This window comes from Athene noctua, chromosome 13, assembly GCF_965140245.1.
Source record: "Athene noctua chromosome 13, bAthNoc1.hap1.1, whole genome shotgun sequence".
Lineage (NCBI taxonomy): Eukaryota > Metazoa > Chordata > Aves > Strigiformes > Strigidae > Athene > Athene noctua.
Genome location: NC_134049.1, coordinates 21157275 through 21177827, shown reverse-complemented (window position 1 = coordinate 21177827; position 20553 = coordinate 21157275). Strand labels below are relative to the sequence as shown.

The 20553-nt window shown below is 52.8% G+C and overlaps 1 protein-coding gene across 4 annotated transcripts in view; it reads left to right on the top strand.

Moving 5' to 3' along the window:
- The window catches only part of LINGO1 (leucine rich repeat and Ig domain containing 1), a 166575-nt gene that overhangs the window by 44705 nt on the left and 101317 nt on the right, over window positions 1–20553 (top strand). For 3 of the 4 annotated variants that reach the window (XM_074916618.1, XM_074916616.1, XM_074916620.1), the window contains one exon: window positions 7096–7138. The exons of the other annotated variant lie outside the window; for it this stretch is intronic. Coding sequence is in view for 1 of the 3 variants with exons in the window: in XM_074916616.1 (XP_074772717.1) it covers window positions 7096–7138 (43 nt within the window). In the remaining 2 variants the exon portion in view is untranslated. The remainder of the gene's footprint in view (window positions 1–7095; window positions 7139–20553) is intronic. 4 annotated transcript variants of the gene reach the window in all.

The following is a 20553-nucleotide window of genomic DNA, read 5'->3' as shown; positions in this document are numbered from 1 at the left end:
AGAGGAGTTGATGGTTCCTCCTCTTGTCTCCCCCCTGCACAGTGCCTTGCGGTCCTGGGCCCCTTCTTGGCACCCTAACCCTGCTCTTGGCCCTGTGTTTGGTGCTTGCCAGGCGGCTGCTGGGAACTCCCCGGGGCCTCACACTACACACGTAAATGTGAGAGCTCAAAGTCTTTGCAGAAAAATTTTGCCATGCGTGACTTGATACTTGTAGCTTTTATTGGAGGAGCCAGACAGAAGCAGGATGAATCCAACGACCTGGGGCAGTATGGGAGATGCACATCGACATGTGAGCTGCTTTGCTTTCCCTCCCTCCTCCGCCTGCTGTGTCAATGATGCTTTGGACTGGAAAGATGTGACAGGCCCACTTAGTGGGAGAAAAGACCAGCTAGAGGGGCTGAGTGACCCTCCTGCTCTGCACCCACCACCCTCTCCCTGCCCTTCCTGGTCCCTGCAGCCACCCCTTTCCTTCCCTGTACTGACATTTCACTCTCCCGTGCCTTCAGCTGTCAGCCAGGGTGCACATTACTTCAATTTATGCAGAGACCTGGGTTTTACTTCTTCCTGTAATTTCTTCTGATGCTTTTAATTTTTTCCCCCATATCAGCTGGGAACCTACAGATTATCCCGTAAGAGCAGAATAAAGACTTGTCAACCTTTCTTACACGCTTCTTGAGATGAAAATAACTTCCTGAACCCCTTATAATGCTTTATTTTCTGCCGCTTCTGCTACTCTGAGTATAATTTGACTGACTAAAGGATCTTGAAGCTAAGGAAAAAAAAAGATAAAGTAGACTAATAATAATAATGATAAAAACTGCTCCTGAGAGGCTGATAAGGGCCTAGAGACTCAGACGCCAGCACCGCCTGCCAGGGCAGGTGTGAGCCCAGCTTTTGTTCCCCATCTTGGTAAGCCAGTGCTGGGAGTGGGGACAGCCGTCTTTGCAAAAATGGGACGTTTTTCAAGAGAAGAAAGGTATTGTGTCCCCTGTGATATGGAAATGAGTGGGTAGGTAAGGGCAGGGAGAGAGGATTTCTGATGGTAATGAGGCTTTACATTGGCTTTCTTGCCTTGCCTCCATCCCTCCCTTTCAAATGTAGGACAGGGTTTCAAGGTCTGTTGTATTCTTTTCCTTAGATTGTTTGTCATGTTTTTTTTAACCCTGCCTGTTGTGGTTTTTAAAGATAAAATGTGTGAGCTGCAGTGAAGGGGCATTTGAGGAGGACTGGAAGATCACAGAATCACAGACTGGTTTGGGTTGGAAAGGACCTTAAAGATCATCCAGTTCCACACCCCTGCCATGGGCAGGGACACCTTCCACTAGCCCAGGTTGCCCAAAGCCCCGTCCAACCTGGCCTTGAACACTGCCAGGGAGGGGGCAGCCACAGCTCCTCTGGGAAACCTGTGTCAGTGTCTCATCACCCTCACAGTGATGGACTCCTTCCTTTGATCTAATCTAAATCTCCCCTCTTTCAGTTTAAAACCATTACCCTTCATCCCTACGCTCTGGATAAAGACTCCCTCCCCACCTTTCCTGTAGCCCCCTTTAAGTACAGGAAGGCCACTCTAAGGTCTCCCTGGAGCCTTCTCTTCTCCAGCTGAACACCCCAACTCTCTCAGCCTGTCCCCATAAGGGAGGTGCCTCAGCTCCCTGAGCATCTTCGTGGCCTCCTCTGGACCAACTCGAGCAGGTCTGTGTCCTTCTGATGTTGGTGCCCCCAGAGCTGGACCCAGCACTGCAGGGGGGTCTCACAAGAGTGGATCAGAGGAGGAGAATCCCCCCCCTGTACCTGCTGCCCACACTGCTCTGGGTGCAGCCCAGGGTACCATTGGCTTTCTGGGCTGTGAGCGCATGTTGCTGACTCACAGTCAGTTTTCCACCCACTAATCCCCCCAAGTCCTTCTCCTTGGGGCTGCTCTCAATCCACTCATGGCCCAGCATGGATTTGTGCTTGGGATTGCCCTGACCCATGGGCAGGACCTTGCACTTGGCCTTGCTGAACTCCATGAGGTTTGCACGTCCCACCTCTCCAGCCTGCCCAGTTCCCTCTGGATGGATCCCTTCCCTCCAGTGTGTCACCCCACCACACAGCTCGGTGTTGGTGTTGTTGCTGAACTTGCTGAGGGTGCACTCGACCCCACTGTCCATGTCACCAACAAAGTGCCGGTCCCAGCCCCAACCCCTGAGGACACCACTCGTCACTGCTCTCCACCTGGACATCAAGCCGATGACCACAACTCTTTGAGTGTGACCATCCAGCCAGTTCCTTACCCACCAAGTAGTCCATCCATCAAATCCATGCCTCTCCAATTCAGAGACAAGGACGTCGTGTGGGACAGTGTCAAACACTTTGCACAAGTCCTGGTAGATGACTTCAGTCACTCTTCCCTTGTCCACCGGTGCTGTAACCCTGTGATGCAGCAAATCCAAACTGCAGACATTGCTACTATGAGCTCTCATAGGCGGGTTAGATACACTTAGGAACACTTCTACTCTCCTATCTCACAAGCCTCAGCACTGCCAGAGATGGATGCGACCTGCTAAGCTGGAGCAAAGGCTGGTGGTGAAGGTTGGTGCCATAGCTGAGACCATGGTGGGCATGCCATACCCAAGCATCCTGTTCCAGCTCTGCCATCCCCCACTGTGGTTCTGGTGGAAACCAGCCCCTCCACTGCTGGTGTCCCCAGGCTCCTATGGGGACACTTCTAACTTCTGGAAGTTGCTTGTGAGCAACCTTGTAGCACCTCTTTTGGAGAAACTTAGCAGCTCCAATAGTACTTGTGACTGTCCAGTGATTATGCCTTATTTGTAGTCTGAACTAGCTTAGATTCAGCCTCCAGCCACTAACTCTGGTCCAACATTTATCTGCTGCCTTGACGAATGCTCTGCTATTCCAAAACCCTTCCTCATATAGGAAACTGCACTTCTTAATGGAAAGGGCTAGACACAGATTTCCTGTGCAAACAGTTTATGGTGGAAAACAGGTTTGGACTGAGCTCAATTTGTCATGTAAAATATGTACTCTCTTCTGAAGGGGTGAACTTTCTCCTCTGAAAAGCCAGAGCTGCAAGCCCATGGACTTAGCTTGTGGGAAACAAGGTGGGGAGCAGACGACTCGGGTCTTGCTAGCGGAACTGTGGGGTATCGAATGATCAGGAGTGGTTTCTCAGGCGGTTGCAGAGTTGTTGTTGCCTCTGTGTTACAGACGGCTGCTGAATTCCGGTGCAGCCGGCAGTGCAGCGAGCTGCCTCAACCAGGAGGGCAGCCTGGGATGAGCGGCGAGGGCTCGCCCTGTGCCCCACTGTCAGTGGTTTTCATCCATTGTTAATCTGAGGAACGTCACTGAACCTCCCAGGGCAGCTCGTCTGCCCACGCTGGGCAGCACCCATGGGCATAGGAGCTGCCTGCCCCTCCTGACCTGCCTGCCCTGCCTGCACTGCAGTGAAGGACCACTGAAATCTGGCTGATTTCAGAAATTGCTGATTCAAAACTCAGCTGGTGCTCTGCCGGGCTGCCACGGGTCAGGAGGGCTTGCAGGTCAAATTCGCTATTCAGACAGGAGCTGTAAGCAAAGATGCCTCATGGTGAGCTTCACTGGTGTTTATTCTGGAGCTCCCTTTTTAGCCAAAGCCCTTGAGCTGCGCTGGTGATTGCTCCCTGCCTGCCCAGCAGATATTGCTGCTCAGCTGTTTGATTTTATCCCTCTTAATTTTACAAGAAGTGACAGTAAATCTATCCCGTATGCACAGGACCGTGTGGGGTGTTTAAACAATCATTCGCATCCAGATGTGTTGTTAGCTTTGGGGTATCTCCTGACAACGTGGGTTGGTGCTGGATATATTACGCCGTAAAAATTAACTTTTGGAGTCTGACATTCAATCCACAAGAGCAAGTGAGCGTTCAGCAATGAGCTCTGCTGCATGGGGCAGCCACATCACCCATGGGTGCCAGGAGGGTGTCTGAGGGGCGCCAGGGATGTCTCTCAACAGACCTCCCTGAAGACACCATGGCTTAGGGGCTCCCAAGCACCACCAAGGGTACCTATACAGCTTGTCTTCACGTCCAAAAAGCCTATTAGCCTGGGAGGAGGAGGGGAAGCGAGGGGATATGGCAGAGGAAGATAAGTCTGGGGAGCAGAGGATTTGCTAGGAGTTAATGGGCGGTGAATTGGCGTTATGCCCCGGCAGGTTCTCATTTCCCTGGCTTTGTGCTGCCTCATCCGTCCCCCAGCATGGGGAGGGAGCATCTCCCCGAGCATCCATCCCCACCTGCCCCAGCCGGACTGTACAGTGAGGGGAGGAGAACACAATGGAGACAGATGCTGCCCAGAACATCATGGCCACAAGGCCCTGGAGCACAGGGTTTGCAGCTCTGGCACATGGCTCTGGGGCCTCTGGCACACAGTGGGTGGCAAAAGGGGCAAAGCAGAGGAAAATGAGGTTACTTAGCTGCTGTCCCACGGGTGATGCTGAGGGAGATGCCCCATTTTAAATCAAACCTGGATCAAAGCGGAGATGGCTCCTCTGCTGCTTGGGGATATATAAGGCTGTGCCTGAGCTCATAACGTAAGGGCAGTTTTTACTACTTAAAGCCGTCTCCTTGCTCTGCTTCACTCATCTATGCTCACAGAACAATCCCATATCTTCTCTGCTTCATATTACATCAGCTTGGAGGAGCTGGAGCTGGTTCGCTGTGGTTTCCCCTCTGGGCAGGAGCCGTGCCCAGGTTCAGGCTGTGCCTGCTCTGAACTGGGGAAGGATGCTGACTCCATAGGAGGGTTCGTTTGGGGGCTTTCTTGAGCATGAGTGATGCAAGGTCATGGTTTGCTACCCTGCTTCTAGCCACTGGGGCAGGATGTTTCCCCCACCAGATCAGCCTGCACCCCCAGGGCAAGTCCCTGCCTGGGAGCTGGGGTGCAGCAGGCCTGGGGGCTGGTGGCATGGCCTGGCCCCATGGGCGTGCTGGCATTGTGGTTTTCCTCTCCGCGTGGCAGGCAGAGGCCTTGGCCAAAGCAGAAATTTTCCAGTGCTGTTATAAACTCTTCAGCTCCGAGATAAGCAGCCCTTCTTCTGGTGCCTGGAGAGCACTCTCGGCAGCAGCTCCATGACTGCTTAATTCCTTCACCATGGCCACTGCATCCCCGGTACACCGCACCGGGGAGGGCTCGATGCTCCAATACTCCAGGAACATGACAGTGGTGCTTGGCGTAGGGTCGGGAGCATCCCGGACAGCAGCATGCTGTGTTTGGGAGCTGCTGGCAAGAGCTGAGCACTGGGGATGTGGCTGCAGGTGCTTTGGCCCCAACAGCTCCAAGTCACCCTCCTCCATGTCCCGCCCATGCAGAGCTGAGAGCTGCCTGGGAGAGCTTCCCAGCAGCAAGGGGACATGGTGGGACAATCACATGCTGGCCAGATCCTGCTCAGTCCGGGGGTTTCTGCAAAGACCTTTTCCCTGCTTGTATTCCCTTGCACAGGCCTGGATGGATGAAATGGACTTTGCAGCCCCAAATCCCTTAATCTCCAATATACTTAACAGTATTAACCAGACTATAGGAGTCATATACACAGTAATTGCACTCAGCGGAGGACAAGCGCAGAATTTCATGCTGGAAGGAAACGTATTATTCATTTTCTTCTGTCTCCCACCCATCTACACAGAAGTACATGGAAGTCATGATAAGGATACGTTAAACATGCAAAGAAATGTCATAGCTGAAATACGATGTGCTCTCCTGGCAATTAACCTGGGCAGCCTTGCAGGAGCTGCTCAGGGTGAAATCTGCTGAATTTCTGTCTAACACTGAGACAGATTTTTTATTTTAATTTATATTTTCTGAAGAAGCAGAGCAATGCTGGGCACCGCTCCCCAAGCAGGGACCGAGCTGCGGGATATCCTTTGGCTATGTGGACCTCTGGGTCTAACCTGTCCCCACCTCTAGGAAGCCACCATGGTCCCCTGTGTGCAGAAGGGGCCGTGGACATTGGCACTGCCTGGGAACCTGCCGTGGCCCCCAGCAAACCCAACCTGTTGCTGGTTGTGGCTGATTTAAAGCATCCTCCCTGAGGACCTGGTGACATGAGAAGCCAGTCCCTCATCTTTATGACTAGGTATTTGCACGCCCCATGCTTGGTGCTGCTCCTGTTTGGAGAGCTGATAACTGATTGCAGAGAAGACTTTATTGTCTGAGGAATACTTACGCAAACGAGCACAATGGCTTAATAGGGAACACCTGGAGAAATCTCCAAAGAAAGCGCTGTAAATTCCCCTTCTTTTGGATTTATGGGAAGATTTTTCACAGATATTTATGCTTTCCCAGGTGCGCTGTTGTGACTCCTTAGCATAGATTTGCATGGCGTGCTCCAGGAGCTGATGAGGCACTGGGAGAGGGGAGTGGTGGTGGGGCAGTTCTGTGCTCATACTGGGACCGGAGTGGTGAACGGATCCTTAATCCCTTGGCAAATTCCTACTGTGTGCAGCGGCATGCAGCCAAGCACCCAGAGAGGCTGGCGAGCAGGGACAGGTGAATTTAGGTGGCCCTGATGAATTTAGATGGTCCTGGTGCAATGCAGGTGGAGGTAACCTCCCTCCCGCTCGTAGTGCTACAGCCCTGTCCGAGTGTGCTGGCTGGGAGGGACACAGGCAGGGAAGGTTCATTTTCTTGTTCTTAGGATTGGTGCCATTAGGCTGCTTTGTGGGAGCCTGCTGGGTGCTGGGACACTGGCCAGCTCTAGAGGCAGCAAGTGTGCACATGGATGCTGTGGCTGAAAGAGCAGCCAGGAGGGTCCGTATCTGAGCGACTCTGGTGATGTCCAGGACATTAACTGGTGCTGATTAAGTAGCATGTGTAGGCATCTTGTCTAGGACTCTGTCAAACTCTACTGCATGGTAAGGCCTTGGCTTGGGGTGGCTGGGGTTTGTGGAGCATTTTAGTGCCCTGTGGGGCTGGGCTCAGCTCTGCCTCAGAGCAACATGCCCCATGCCACCCATGGTGGGGCTGGTGCAATGCCAACACTGCCCTGTCACCCTCTTAAAATGCCTGCTGCTGTCAACAGCCAACCCACTGAACCACATCCCTCTCTCTCCTCCTTTACAGGTTCCTTGCCTCGCCAGCAGGTCCTTGCAAGATTTCAGCTCTGGTAAGTGAAATAGCATTTTCTCCTCGCTGAGAGCGTGCCGGTGCTAAAGCATTGCGTGGTGCTGGAGGAGCAGCAGGGCTGGGCACCATCACGGCTCTGTAAGAGCCTGAGCATGCCTCTGCCAAGGAGCCAGCTCCTGGTGCGCTTAACCCCAGCACAAACAGGCCCACGTGCTAGCGCAATTATTTCCCCGCCATGTGAAAATTGGCTGAGATATGTTTATCGCTGCCTTTCCATAATCCGCGAAGGGAAACTGTGGGCATCTTTGATCCTTCCTGGGTAACCTTCGACGGATGGGAACTGAAAACTTCAATTGAGTAATTGGTGTGATGATTGCAATAAAAGCCAGGAGGTCTCTGCCACCACCACCACAGCAGCTCTGGGGTGGGACTCAGGGAATCATTTGAAAGATAAGAAGGTGAAGCGATGGGTGGGAGAAGAGCAAAACCTCCCTGGGGACCTTTGCAGAGGAGCCAGGCTTAGAGGAGCATTTAGGACCTGGAAGAAATGTGAAAGTCAGAGGTTGCAGTTCTGGCTGCAAGCTAGTGTCGTCACCTGTAACCTTTCCAGTGACAGGCTCCTGTCAGGCCACCTGCTCTGCCACCAGCCACCCTGCTTGTTTTATCCTGGGAGAACCAGTGGGTAGAAGCATAAAATTTCCCTTTTCTCCAGTCTCTATGCCACTCTGTGTTTGACGTTTTCACACTTCCTAAGCCCCTGTGGGTTTTCTAACCATACGCTTAACCCAGCAGAAAGGGTCCTGCTTCTGTGCTGGGATAAATTAGCAGGATTGTCTTGCAAGCAGCGGGGCTGCTGCATATTGTGTCGTCTTTGCCTTTGGCCTCTTGACATGTTTTCTTTTTAAAAAAAATGTATTTATCAAAAAAGCAGCTTCTCTGTTTGATGCTACCCGTTGGGTTGATAATTGAGTCCCACCGAAGGCGTTGACACTGGCCGTGTGCCCAAGGATTTATTGTCGTTGTCCCAGGTTTCATGGCCCTGTTGAACTTGAGGGGTTTTCTTTTCTTTAACAGAAAATGGTTCACTAGTTGGGGCCTAAAAATGTCAGAGGGAGGGGTGTTATGGTGGTGTCAGTGTTTTGGGTGCTGCTGGCATGACCTTGCTCTGGAACAGAGCTGCTCTGGGATGGGGACACCACTGCCTGGGGTGACCATGGCAAGGAGCAAACAGTGGCAAATGAGTGCCTGTAATGATGGTTGCTTGGTTTTCCTTGGTCCAGTCCATCCCCATGCTTTCCCAGCGGTGGTGTTTGATGGCTCCCTGGGCTGCTGTTCATACAGGAGCGTTGGGATGCAAGCTGCTGTGCCGGCTGTGTGTCACCTGCCTTGTCCCCTCCCTGGCTGGTGCTGGCAGCATGGGTGGCTGTAAATCCTGATGCCTGAGGGACTGGCCTGGTGTCTTCTCCCTTTGCATCCATCTCACTGGTCGGCACCTGGCATGGCATTGGCTCACCCCAAGAACTATTCCTCACTCCAAAACTATGCAGAGACACTTGATCCATTGTCACTTTGCTCGTGACGTTGACAACCTCAGCCGGGAGTTGTTCAGGTCCCTTCCCTGGTGCTGCTCGTTCCCAAGAGCCCTTTCTGCCCAGCCAGGATGGGTGGGCTGGTGGGAGACATGGGCTCCTGTGTGTCATCCCCTCTGGTTGTGTCTACTTTGGGAGATCCTGCTGCCTTGGCTATCATGTCCTCCATGCACACACAGTTGATTGGGACAATGATTCCCATGGAGAACACATGCAGCCTGAAGCTGGCAGCTTGTGCCTAACGCTGGGTGACTCTGAATGGGATATCTGCTAGCGAAAGGAATCGCCAACCAGGAAAGCCTGGAGAACTGGGGAGGAGTAGTGCTGATGCTGCCGGTGGCATGGGCCTTGACCTGGGGCGTGTGCCGGCGCTGGATGCGATGTCACAGTGGGATTTTAGGGAAGGGCTGTCTCAGCTGCTGCCAAAACGCTTGCATGCTGTTCTGCACCAGCACATCAGGCTGCCTCAGCCCTTGGGAGAGCTGAGCCATGTCGTGCAAGCAGCATCGCCGTGTCAGGCACTGCTCCAGTGCGTGGAGAAACTCCAGTCAATGGGTAGATGAGCTGACCACATGATTTTTCTGTGTCAGGGCCGTGTTACATCGGGAAGCGAACATACAACTCTGCCTTCCCAGGCAATTCCTTCAGGAGCAGCTCTGGCCATGTTCCTGCCAGCAGCAAAGAGCAAGCATCTCTGGCTGCAGAGTGGTGACAGGCAGGATGGGACCTGCTGGTCCCCAGAAAAGAGGAGAAGGTGGAAAATGGCCTGGAGGAGGAGGGGCAGTGGGGGGAGAAGTGGCAGTGGTGGTAGAATTGCCTCTCCTGAAGCACAGTAATTGGCTCACGACATCTTCTCCCTGATCCTCTTACACCCCTCCTGTTGCACATCGCTCCCCAGACACAGCCATGTGTGTTAGCAGAGATAAAAGCTCTCTTCCCACGCGGGGCTCTTCTCCCCCAGCATGCTTAATTGCAAGCCAACGTGGCAAACAGCCTTCCTGGGAGATGCCCCAGGCTCGGCTCCTCACTTTCCCACCCTGCCTCCTGCCTTTTGCCTCCGCTCCCGCTTTCTCCTGTGCCTCGGGGCTCCCCGCACGCCCCTGCAGCCTGCGTGGCTGTCACGTGCCTCTGATAAATGAGCTTCATCTGCACCCAAAATTAATCACATTGTCATGCCGGCAGAGGATGAGGCAGCTGCACCGAAATGCCTGAATCTCTGGCTAATTTATCACAGGGGCTGGATGCGGAGCTGCTCCACAGCTCCTGCTGTGTGGGGACACACTTCAGAGAGGCGGACAGTGCTGGGGAGCTGTGAGGGCTGGAAGCAGATGCTTCGGGAGGAGGTCTTCTCCTGCTTCCCTGAGCTCAGCCATTGACTTTCAACCAGCAGAACCTGGCAGGAGGTTGCTCACATTCAGGAGGGCTGATGCTGCTGGTGACAGCCCAGCTCCTCTGAGCCCCCTCAGACCTGGGAGCTGATGCGTCCTTCTGCGCTGGAGGATGCTCAGGAACCCGAAGCAGGAGACTAATGTGGAAAATGGACGTGAAGAAATTCTTCCAGGACTTCCAAATCTGTAGTGTTTGCGGATGGTTGAAGCGGGAGGTGCCTGGCCAGACTGACGTGTCCTGTTCACTTAATAACTACAGCGCTGCTCATCAGAAGCAAGACTTCCCCTGGCAGCATGCCTGCAGCGCGCGTGCAGCCTGCAATGGGCTGGTGTCAACGCGGAGGACCAGCTCCAGGGCCAGGGTCACTCGGCTGTGCCAGCTCCTGGTACAAGACATTTGGGATGGGAGCTGGTTGTGGGATTCGCTCCTGGTGTTGCACAGGGGATGCATGTCTTTTTGGGATCCACGTCATCCTGCTTGCTCGTTGCCAGCTGCTCCTCTCCATTTCAGTAAGGGTTTGGATGGGCAAGACCCTCTTTTCCTAGGTCCATCCCTAGGACAGACGTGGGTTCCTCCAATATATTTACTCTCGCTTGTCTTGTGGCAATTAATTGCTGATTCCAGACCAGACTCAGCTCTGGAGTGCTCGTTAACTAATTGGATGCCTTCCAGCAAGTCTCAGCAGTCCCTCCATGACGGGAAAGTCATGAATTCCTTGTCTGCTCCCTGATTGCTTTGTCCCCCTGTAGTTGATGGGAGCACCTTGGAAGAGGTCCGTTGGGGCTGCTCGCTAGGAACTCACAGGGGGCTGCTGACAACACTGTGTGCTTGCTTTGGGATGCAAAATAATGGACAGCAAAGCAAAACCCTGTGTAAATGCCTTGTATGGTGACTGATGGCATGCTTCAGGGGGCTCTGAGCTGGTGGAAGAGGCTGAAAACCTGCTCTGTCCACTGGTCTCTGAGGGTTTCATGACAACTCTCTTTGCAGATGTTGTCAGATGTGAGTTTTTCCCTTGTGGCCCAGCAGAAATGCAGGGAAACTATTGTACTTTGTGATCTGAGGCTCTGCGTTGCCCATGTTTTGTTGTCGGGGGAGAACTGGTCCCATGTTTTCAGAGAAAAGAGGCTTTTATCAATAAAAATTGAGCTGCTGGTGCTCCCAGCAGCTCACTTAGACAAAACAGTGAATTGTTTCTGTTCAAACTTCAAATCTTAACTCATAAGGACATGGGCTTCCTTACACCCACAGTAAGATGGCTTTCAGGTAAACACAGTGTTCTGGGGAGCAGAGAAGGGTGTTCTGGGTCTCCTCCTTCGATGTGTCTGTGACAGCCCTATGGGGTCTTTGGCCAACAGGCACCAGCATTTGTGGGCGAGAGGGGATGGAAAGCTCAGTAGGAGCATCTCTGAGCCTTGTTCTCAGACCTTGCAGCCTGCTGGGCTGACTGTGGGGTTTTCCGCCCTCTTCGTCTGCATGCTTTAGAGCCATTTTTGGGCTTGTGCTTTTGCCTGTTTCTGAGAACTTGGGAGAGGCAGATGTGTATATGGCTGTGAGCAGGAGACATGTCTGACCTGATGTTCATCCTTATTTTGACTCCCTCGGGGGTCTGTGGAGTATGATGCAGCCTTCGGTCAAAACAGAGGAGGATTTACTGCTCTCTCAGCTGAGCCATGTGCTCAGAGCAAGCTGCTGCTGGGGGGGAAAGGGCTCTCAGAGGTGCCACCACTAGTTCTGGTGGCATCAATGATGGGTCCTGATGGTCAGTGTTGCTCAGCTTTGCCGAGGCTACCTGCTTCACACAGCTGCCTTATTCTATTCATATTCTCTTATTTTTTTAAGTCAGAGCTACAGGCAAGGCTTTGTGGGGACCCCTTTGCCAAAACATGAGAGAGACTGGATTGTGCCCCTGGTTGAGTGGAGATGCTGGGGAGGATCCGGGGAGCAGCTGAGACATGACATGGGGAGTCGGAGGCGTGTGGTGACGCCTGTGCAAGAAATGATTCAACAGCCTGGGAAATAACAGCTCGGGTTGCCAAAGTGCGTGTTGAGAGGGTGGCAGGCAGTGCTCCTCAGAAGTCTGACAGCAGAGAACAGCAATGTTGGGCGACTCTGAGAGATGCCTTTGGCTTGGGTTGTCTGAGGTGGAAGAGTGAGGATCAGTCCCAGGTCTTGCTGCAGTGGCTGGGCTGCTGCTGGTGCTGGGGCAGGGCAGGACCAGCTGCCAGAGCCCAGCCAGGGCAGCCACTGGTGGTTCCACTGAGCGTTTGCTGTCCCCATGGCTGGGGGGAGCCTGCTGCTGCGCAGGGAACAGCAGAGCAAGGCATCCCTGGGAGCACATGGGATGCTCCGGGGGTGCTGAGCCACCTCAGCAGAGGGAAGCAAGCACTCATTTGCCCAAAGAAAAGGCTTTTCCAGTCTCCATCCATTGCCAGAGCTTGGGGAAAGCCAGCTGTAGCTATTTTGAAGCACTTTGCCACACTCTGTAGCGATTGCTGAAGAGGTGCCCAGGCCATTCAGGGCTCAGCATTCAGTTTCTGAAAGGACTCGCTCCCTAGAAATTCAAATGAACTGTCTCTGCAGATCCCCCTGTACCAGCAGCCAGGGCAACACTCAAGGACCTGCTGTGGCAGGGCTGACACCTGTGAATTTGCTGCCTGTCTTTTCCTATGTGCAAATAACTGCGACAAATTACACCAGACTTAACTATCTGTTAACGCTCCTGTTTTCTGTTCCTTCAATCTTCTAGCAGTGCTAAGGAACTAGAAGTGTTTCTCTGGGTCTAGTCTGGCCCCACGGTAGTAAATGGGGGTGGCAGCAGAGGCTGTGGATGGGCAGGGAGTGCCAGGGAAGCGCTGCCCTGCAGACCCTTAGGCTGCTGGTCGTGCCCTGCCCCATGGCTTGGAGGAGCAGGGGATGCTACCACATCGCCATCAGCACCAGCAGACAGTGCTGAGCTGTTCCCCGATGGGCTTTACAAAACAGCTCCAGGGCAGGCTCATGGTACCTCCTGTCCCTCTGTCTCTTGTAGGATCCACGTGAATGCCATGGATTTTAGTGGCATCTTGCATTTTCCTCTGGCCAGGCACAAATAACAGTATTTCACCCTTGCATCCAGCAATGCAAACCCCATGCACCCACATTTTGGAGAGACCTGTGCTGTAAAGTGCCCACTCGGGCTCCTCTGAGCTCTGCCTTTGGGGTTTTGGCATGGTTTGTGTTGCCTCGAGCCTCCATGATTTCGGGCAGAGCTGGAAATGCCAGCCTCCCTGGGCAGGGCAGTCTGGCATGCTCTGAAGCCAGCTCAGGGGAGCTGGAATAACCTGATATGACTCTGCAGAGCCTTATTTCTAGTCCCTGTAATTAAACATCCAGCTGTTGAGATCTTTTATGTGTATTCAAATTGAAACTTGGCAGGCTTATGGTAGCAGGGAGCTGGATTCAGTGACCAGGAAGATCTATTGCGCTCTTAGAGCAAACTCCATTATAGCCTGGCCAGGATGGGCAGGGATCTGAGCATGCCAGAGATGCTTTTAAGGGCTAAGCTGATGAGATCGGGTGGGAAACTTTGCCATGTTATTGCTGACACTCAGCCCATGGGCAGGGCAAGTGGGGGCTTCCTTAGAGACGGGATCTCCAGAAGCCAAACGGAGTCCTCAGAGCCCCCTGAGGCACATAGGAGGCAGAAGAGCGCTCAGCTGCTGGAGGTCTTCCAGGCAGTGCCTGAGCTGAGCCTAAGTACAACCACCTCGTTCAGGCGGAGGTGGCAGGAGAAGATGGCTGCTCCTCTGAACTACAACCCTAAACTCGAGATTTGTCCATCACTAGCAATAATGCACTGAGAAGTAAATGTTACTTACACAATTTATAGGAGAGATGCTTCGCTAGTTTCTTTTTTAAGGTTATACTAAAAATTAAACCACATTTTCCCCGAAGGGGGAGCAGCAGGCTGTCACCGTAAAAAATGTCCCTATGTGTCGTGGAGCAGCACGCATGTGCGTGCACACAGCGTACTCAGGGATCGAAAGCACAAAAGGCATCGCTTATGTGGCTGTTTAGCTGAGGAAAATTGTTATTTTTATACATATATTTTTATACCATAATTTCCTGGCCGCATAAAAAAAAATCATAGTTACACAAGCTCAGAACTGATTTCCCAGTATAAAAGCCTGATACGTGACTTATTTATGCAACTGAAGCATAAACTCATCAGGGACACAGGCAGGCGTGCTTGGCATGGCCTCCCGCTCAGGTAAAGCAAGAGAGGATCCCATCCCAGCAGGACCCATGATTCCAGAGCCACGTGACATAGGCACCGTCAGCTCGCAGGAAACATTCGTTTGAAGTTAAGCAAAGGATCAGCTTGGCTTTTACCGATTTTTCCCTTCCCACCCTGAGCCGTGGGGCAGCTGTTTGGGGCTGGGCTCTCCCCAGCCACTCGTGTGACATGTGGCTGGACAGGGCTCTGTGGCTTGGGGACGTTCATCAGCTCTGGCAGCACAGCTAATGCGATTAAGGGCTTTCCTCGCCCTCCACTCAGTGCTCGTTAACATTTCCCTTCTAAGGCGTTTACGAGCATCACTTCGTCTTGCTGCAGCTTTGGCTTATGCTGAGAGGAGTGCAGGGGCTGGCTGCGTGGGGAAGGCTCCCTGAAGGCCATGGGTGCTGCCTGGCCGGCGATGGGGCAGCAGAGGGAGGGGATGTGGCTGGGAGAGCTGCCGTGCTGCACCATGCAATGCTGCCAACCCCAATGCTTCCAGCAAGGAGTCCTATTTATGCTGGGGACTGGGAGCTCGGAGAAGGCAGATATCTGCCCTGGGTGAGGGAGGGTGAGGCTGCCTATCTTGTAGCCTGTGAACAGAGACCTACAAACAGCTTCTCCAAGGTGTCACAACCCCATCCTCTGCACAGGCAGGGAGAGAACCCAGTTTTGGAAACCTCCTTCCCAGCTCTCTCGATCCAGGACCAGGAGAGTTATTTTTATTTGGTCTTGCAAGTAGGTCTTGAGACATCTCTAAGTGGGTGCTTCATAGCGTGCATGCAAAAAAATCTTCAACACAAACCCCTTCACAGCAGCAAGCCCGAGGCTGTGCTCTGTTGTCCCTGCCCTGTGCTCTCCTTTTGCTCCATGTCCCTGTCCCAGCTCGAGCCCTCTCTGCCGGGACACCTGCATCAGGCTGCCATGGGGACTGACCCTGCCCCGCAGAGGCTGCTTGCAGGAGATGCTCCTGGACTTTCCATGGTGGCTCCCAGACAAATGGGGTTGGTGGAGCCTTTTCATTCTGGGGGAAAATCAAGGAATGGAAAAGTAAACATATTTTTTAAAAATATAGCATTTCAAGAGAAACATCCAGCTTATGGAAAAGGGGATGTTTGGGTTGTGTGCTACTGCTTGGCTGTGGTCCCTCGTGCACTCATGGGGCATGTGGAGCCCAACTCCAGACCAGGGAGAGGAGGGCAGGTGGAAAATGTGGAGCAGGGACATGGTTGAAGGTTCAGCTGAATTGGAGCCAAACTGTTCTTTTTTAGTCACCTGAAACATGTTGTCTCTGTTGAATCAAAGTAGAAAAGCCTGTTTGATTTTTTTTTTCTGAATATTTTAATTCTTCTACCAAGAAAAACTGAATTTCCCATGGAAATTGCATTTCCTGTTTGGAGACAGGTTGTTAACGCACCGATCAGCACTACAGAAGGCTGCTTTTCCAGGGGCTAATACCTGAAGATTGACTGATTTCAATATCTAGCAAGATGCATCCTCTGATTCAGCCTTTTCCCTGCATCATCGGGGCTTTTGTGCTTTTCCTTTCTCTCACGTGCATCCTCTGGAGCCTAGCAAGACCCAGACTTCTGCTGCAGCCTGGCTCAGTTGAGCCGAGGAAGGCCTCTTCTCTCTATCTGCCTGCCTATTTTCGTGAAACCTCCAGGAATTTAATATCTTTGAGATTTCTAGCTGTCACTCACACGCTGTTGAATTTGACTGCTGAGTCGGAGACTAATTAGGGGAGACAGACAACACGTGGAGCACGTGATTGCACAAACCTTGTTTCCTTAAGGAAACCATGCCAAAAAAAGATTTAAAAACCCTAAAAATCCCTCTTTTTCATTTTTTTGCCTTGTTCTACCTGAAGGTAGCTGTTGCCTGTAGCAGCCAGGGAGCATGGGCTGCCCTGGGGTGGTGATGCCTGGCACTGGGTGCCGCTGCGGGCAGGATGGGGGCTCTTCTCCGCGTGGTCCACAGGGACACAGCACTGAGTGGTTGGCGCCATGACTTTGGTCCTTCTGCTGTGACACTGGGTTGGCATTAAAGACATGGCACAAGCATCTCCAGTGCTGCTGTGCAATTTCAGGGCAGACCCATCTGGCAGAGCCATCCTTTATAAATAAAGGATATTTTAATTAAAAGTGCTAATTGTTAACAGTCTATTATACTGCACATTAAGGTGAGATGTTAGCAAAATAGTGGAACATCCGTTAAAATAGCTGTTAAAATACTGAATGGTGCTGGCATTAAAGGAACTTTGGCTGGTTGATGAAGGTGCTGCCTTCAGCCCTAGGTCAGTGCCCTGCTCCAGGATGCATTGTGACAGGAGTTCTTGGATAAAGCAGCCAACAGCAGGTTTGGAGGTGATGCTGATTGCTTTGTGTAACCTGTATGCCCCCTCTTGCTGTTTGCATTGGTGTCGGGAGCGAAGGATAGGCAGGGACATGGCTTGGGAGCTACTGAGCCTGTTACTACATTGGGAGGAAGCATAAAAGATACTCCTAAGGCATGTGGTGCTGCCTTGTGCTGCAGGCAGGAGGAGGAGGAGGGAGAGGAAGAGGAGGAGGGCTGCCAATGGAGCCTGCAGCTCCTGGCCGACTCTCTGCCCTCCAGGGTCCAGCTCAGTTCTGGGATGCTCAGAGAAACCTGGACTCACACAGCTGCCTGCCCATGCCTGCTTTTATTCCCCTTCCCTGTTCCTTTCTTCCCCTGCTGGCAGACAGCCCCAAGAAAGGCTTTTTATGCTTTTTCTTTTTGTCTTTTTCAATGAGAATAAATCTTTAATCTGTTGACTCTGAGACCATGCTGGAAACAAAGTCCTACAAATCTTGTGGGTTTTTTATAGCCACCTTCATCTCCCAGATTGCCTGTTTGCAGCTTGGTCTGTGCCCAGAGTTGGCATCACAGGCTAGGATGGAGCTTAACCCTGACTGATCTGTGCTGGAGTCAAGGATGGGGGCAAAGGGGCCCTTCCACGACCATGCCCCAATGTTGTCTCCACTCTCCTTGCAGAGAGTGTAATAGGAAAGGGGAAGCATGTGGATGGGAGGAGGTAGACATACAGCAAGGAAAATCATCTCATTTTGCTTAATTATGACTGACTGTGACAGCCCGCATCTTTAGTTTGAAAAGTATCTGTGAGGTGCGGGTTGCTTCTCTCAAACGGGATAATTATGTTAATTAAAATGCTTTCTTTATAGCAGTTCTGATTAATAAAAACAGTTCCAGTGCTCTCTTTAAACACGCTAACCTTCTGTTGTGCAGGAAAACTGGCTTTTCTCAGCAATTTATGACTTTTAAAACAGATTACAGCGGGACAGCCTGCTGCTTTCACGCAGTAACGCTTCCTACCCGGGGGAGAGAAAGGCAGCCCACCACCGCAGCGCCCTGCTCTCGGGGAACAGACGGAGGAGAGCGCTCGGGCAGCAACGCCGGAGCAGGCAGCAACATGTGCCCGTGTGGGAGCCGCGGATGGGAGGCGTCGGGGAGCTCTGTGAGAGTGCCAGGGAATAAAAATACCACTTATTTCTCTAATTGCTGTTTATTTCCTCTGCAAAGTATTGAGATAATTAACAAGCTCCCAATTAAGAAAAATTGTGTGTAGGGGAAAAACAGGTATGGGTGCCAAGAGAGCTGGGCTTGTGCCAGAGTGTGGTGAAGGGCAGGGATGGTGGTCCCTCTTGCTGACCACTCATGGGATGGGGCCCTTCAGGGACTCCAGGACTCTGGAGGACACAGCGGTTCCCCAGTTCCTCACTGAAGACCTTTGCCAAGATGATGGTTGTGCTTCTAAAGGTTTTAAAGATTAGGAGTGTGCATGACTGCTGGCATTCAGCTGGTTCATGTTTCATCCCTTGGCTGGTTTGTTGGTTCTTGAAAGGGTTTGTTTCTCGCACGTGGAGGTTCAAAGCCCCTGAGCATAGTCTGATGTGGGTTTGGAGACTAGCTGAGCATCTACCACCCTCCTGTGAAGCAGTGGAATGCCAGGAGGGCTCGATATCTCTGCAGGTAGCTCTGGAAATACTGTAAACAGGCAGCCCAGTACATCACTTGTTCCTCATAAGGAGGGTAGTATTGTCACACACTTGTCCCCAAATGCCAGTCTGAGCCAGCTGCATATTCCCACTGTGGCAAGGAGGTTTTGTGTCCTCCCCTCCCTCCCTTTTGCTTCCTCCACATCTTTCCCTGGCTTGCTGTGCCTGCTGGCAGAGAGTGCCTTACACTGGTTCAGATGCTGCAGCAACACGTGAAGCAGTTCTCAGCTCCCACTTACACTTCCAGGAGCAGCAAGGGGCTTTTACTCAGGGCTAGTGATTTGCATCAGGTCCCTTCCCTCCCTCCACGCCCAGGAAGGGACCAGCCCTCCAGCAGCCGGTTCCCAGGCTCAGGCACTGCCGTCCGAGTCCTCTCCTTGTGCCTGTGCTTTGGGAGGGCTGGTACCATCCTGCTGCCTTGCAGGCAAACAGCCAGAGGGCTCAGAGGAGTCTGGGTCTGTTCTGCCTTGCTCTTGTAGAAGAGGAGGAAAGTGAGCGCTTGTCTCTGTGAAATACTGCATGTGGAAAGCCACCCTTGCCCGAAGAGATGACGGCATTAATTTGCCATCCAGCTGTGACCCCTGACGTCGAGTGGGGTGGCTGAGTGACTTCACTGGGTTCACTCGACCAGGGTGAAGTGCTGGCAGGCATGGGGAGAGAGGCTGCACAAAAGCTCCCGAGTCACCACCCTCCGACACATGCACTCGGAAAGCAGCCATGTAGTAGGATTTTCATGCCCTGAACCCCTCCAAATGGCTACTGCTGGCACTGCCTCACCACATGTGCACTGCGAGCCCCCCAGTTTTGAAACTCACCTGAGCGTTCAGCAAGGCTTGGCAGAGCTCAGCCTCCCGGGTCGGGAAGGCTCTGCCAGCCCCATGGCTGATGGACTCTGATTCCCTGATCATCTCCTGTTGTCACTGCTTCTGTCCCCTCCATCCCTTCTGTCCTGCCCAGCCCTGTTCCCCCTCTCTTGCCACGTTTGAAGTCTTTTGGGAAAGATTGATGGAGGAGAAGGGGAAACTGCCACAGGCTTCAGGGTATACAGGCCAGGGGAGGGAGGCAAGGGGCGGTGGGGGTGAGGCTCCCCCATGCCTGCAGCAAGGCAACTCTGCCCTGCAGTGTGTTTGCACCCCGCAGAGCTAGGCGAGTGGGGCAGTTATACAGTGAAGCCATCCAGAGCTTCCCTGCATGTTATCCCCCCAACCGGGTGGGGGCCACAGCTGCCCCAGCCCACCCCAGCGTGTCTCCAGCCCCCCCCAGCACAGCCCTTTCCCTGCCCTGTAGGCTTGGCTGGGGCTGGCTCCACTCCTCTCCTCACCTCGCTGCCCCGTTTACCTCTGCTATATTTACATGTCTATTTTATGATTTCAATTTTTAATGCTTCTGCTCTTTGAAGATGCTTAATGCTTTGGAGTGGAACATTTTCTTCTGAGTCCTGAGTGCCAATTGAGGACAGACCAATAAATCAACTAATAACTGGAACCTCATTTTCTGCTCCCATGGCAGCGAATTAACCCTCCTTGTGCTGCCTTGGCTCTCCCGGTGCTTCCCCATCTCCCTGGGCTGGACTTGGCTCCTGCTGGAGGCTGGGCTCTGTCGCTGTGCCTGGGGTGGCCAGGCAGGCACCGCCTCTACTGGGTGTAAATACAGCAAGCATTTGCATGCTGCCTGTGCCAGCTCTGAAAATCCCTTGGCTGGGCCGTGTCAGGTCTTTGGGCTTCCTGTGCTGGGCTGTATCTTAAGTGATGGTTTCCAGCTGTCACCTTCTTTCCTCTGCCATCACCACCAGCACTAACACCCCATTGCTGGATGGTCAGAATTGCTGGGGATTAGTAAGGCTGCCTGCAGAGAAGCAGGGAACATGGTGGATGAGTCTGGCAGGTCACCTAGCGAGACCCGGGCTGTTCCCAAGCCCTCAGCAGCTCGTCAGGCTGGAACAGTCAAGTGCCAGCTTTGTGGCTTTGTGATGCCGCAAAATCCAGGACCTCTAACTGCGCTCTGCAGGAATGACATCCGGAGAAAGACTCTTCCCTTCTGCTTGCACAGGTGCTCCAGAGCCTGGCAACTTGTGGCAGAACTGAAGGAATCCCTCAGGAAAGCACCCCGTCTCTGTTTCACTGGCAGCTGGAGCAGATGAACCTCCGGCGCAGGAGAACGTGCTCTGTGCTACGAGTCTAAC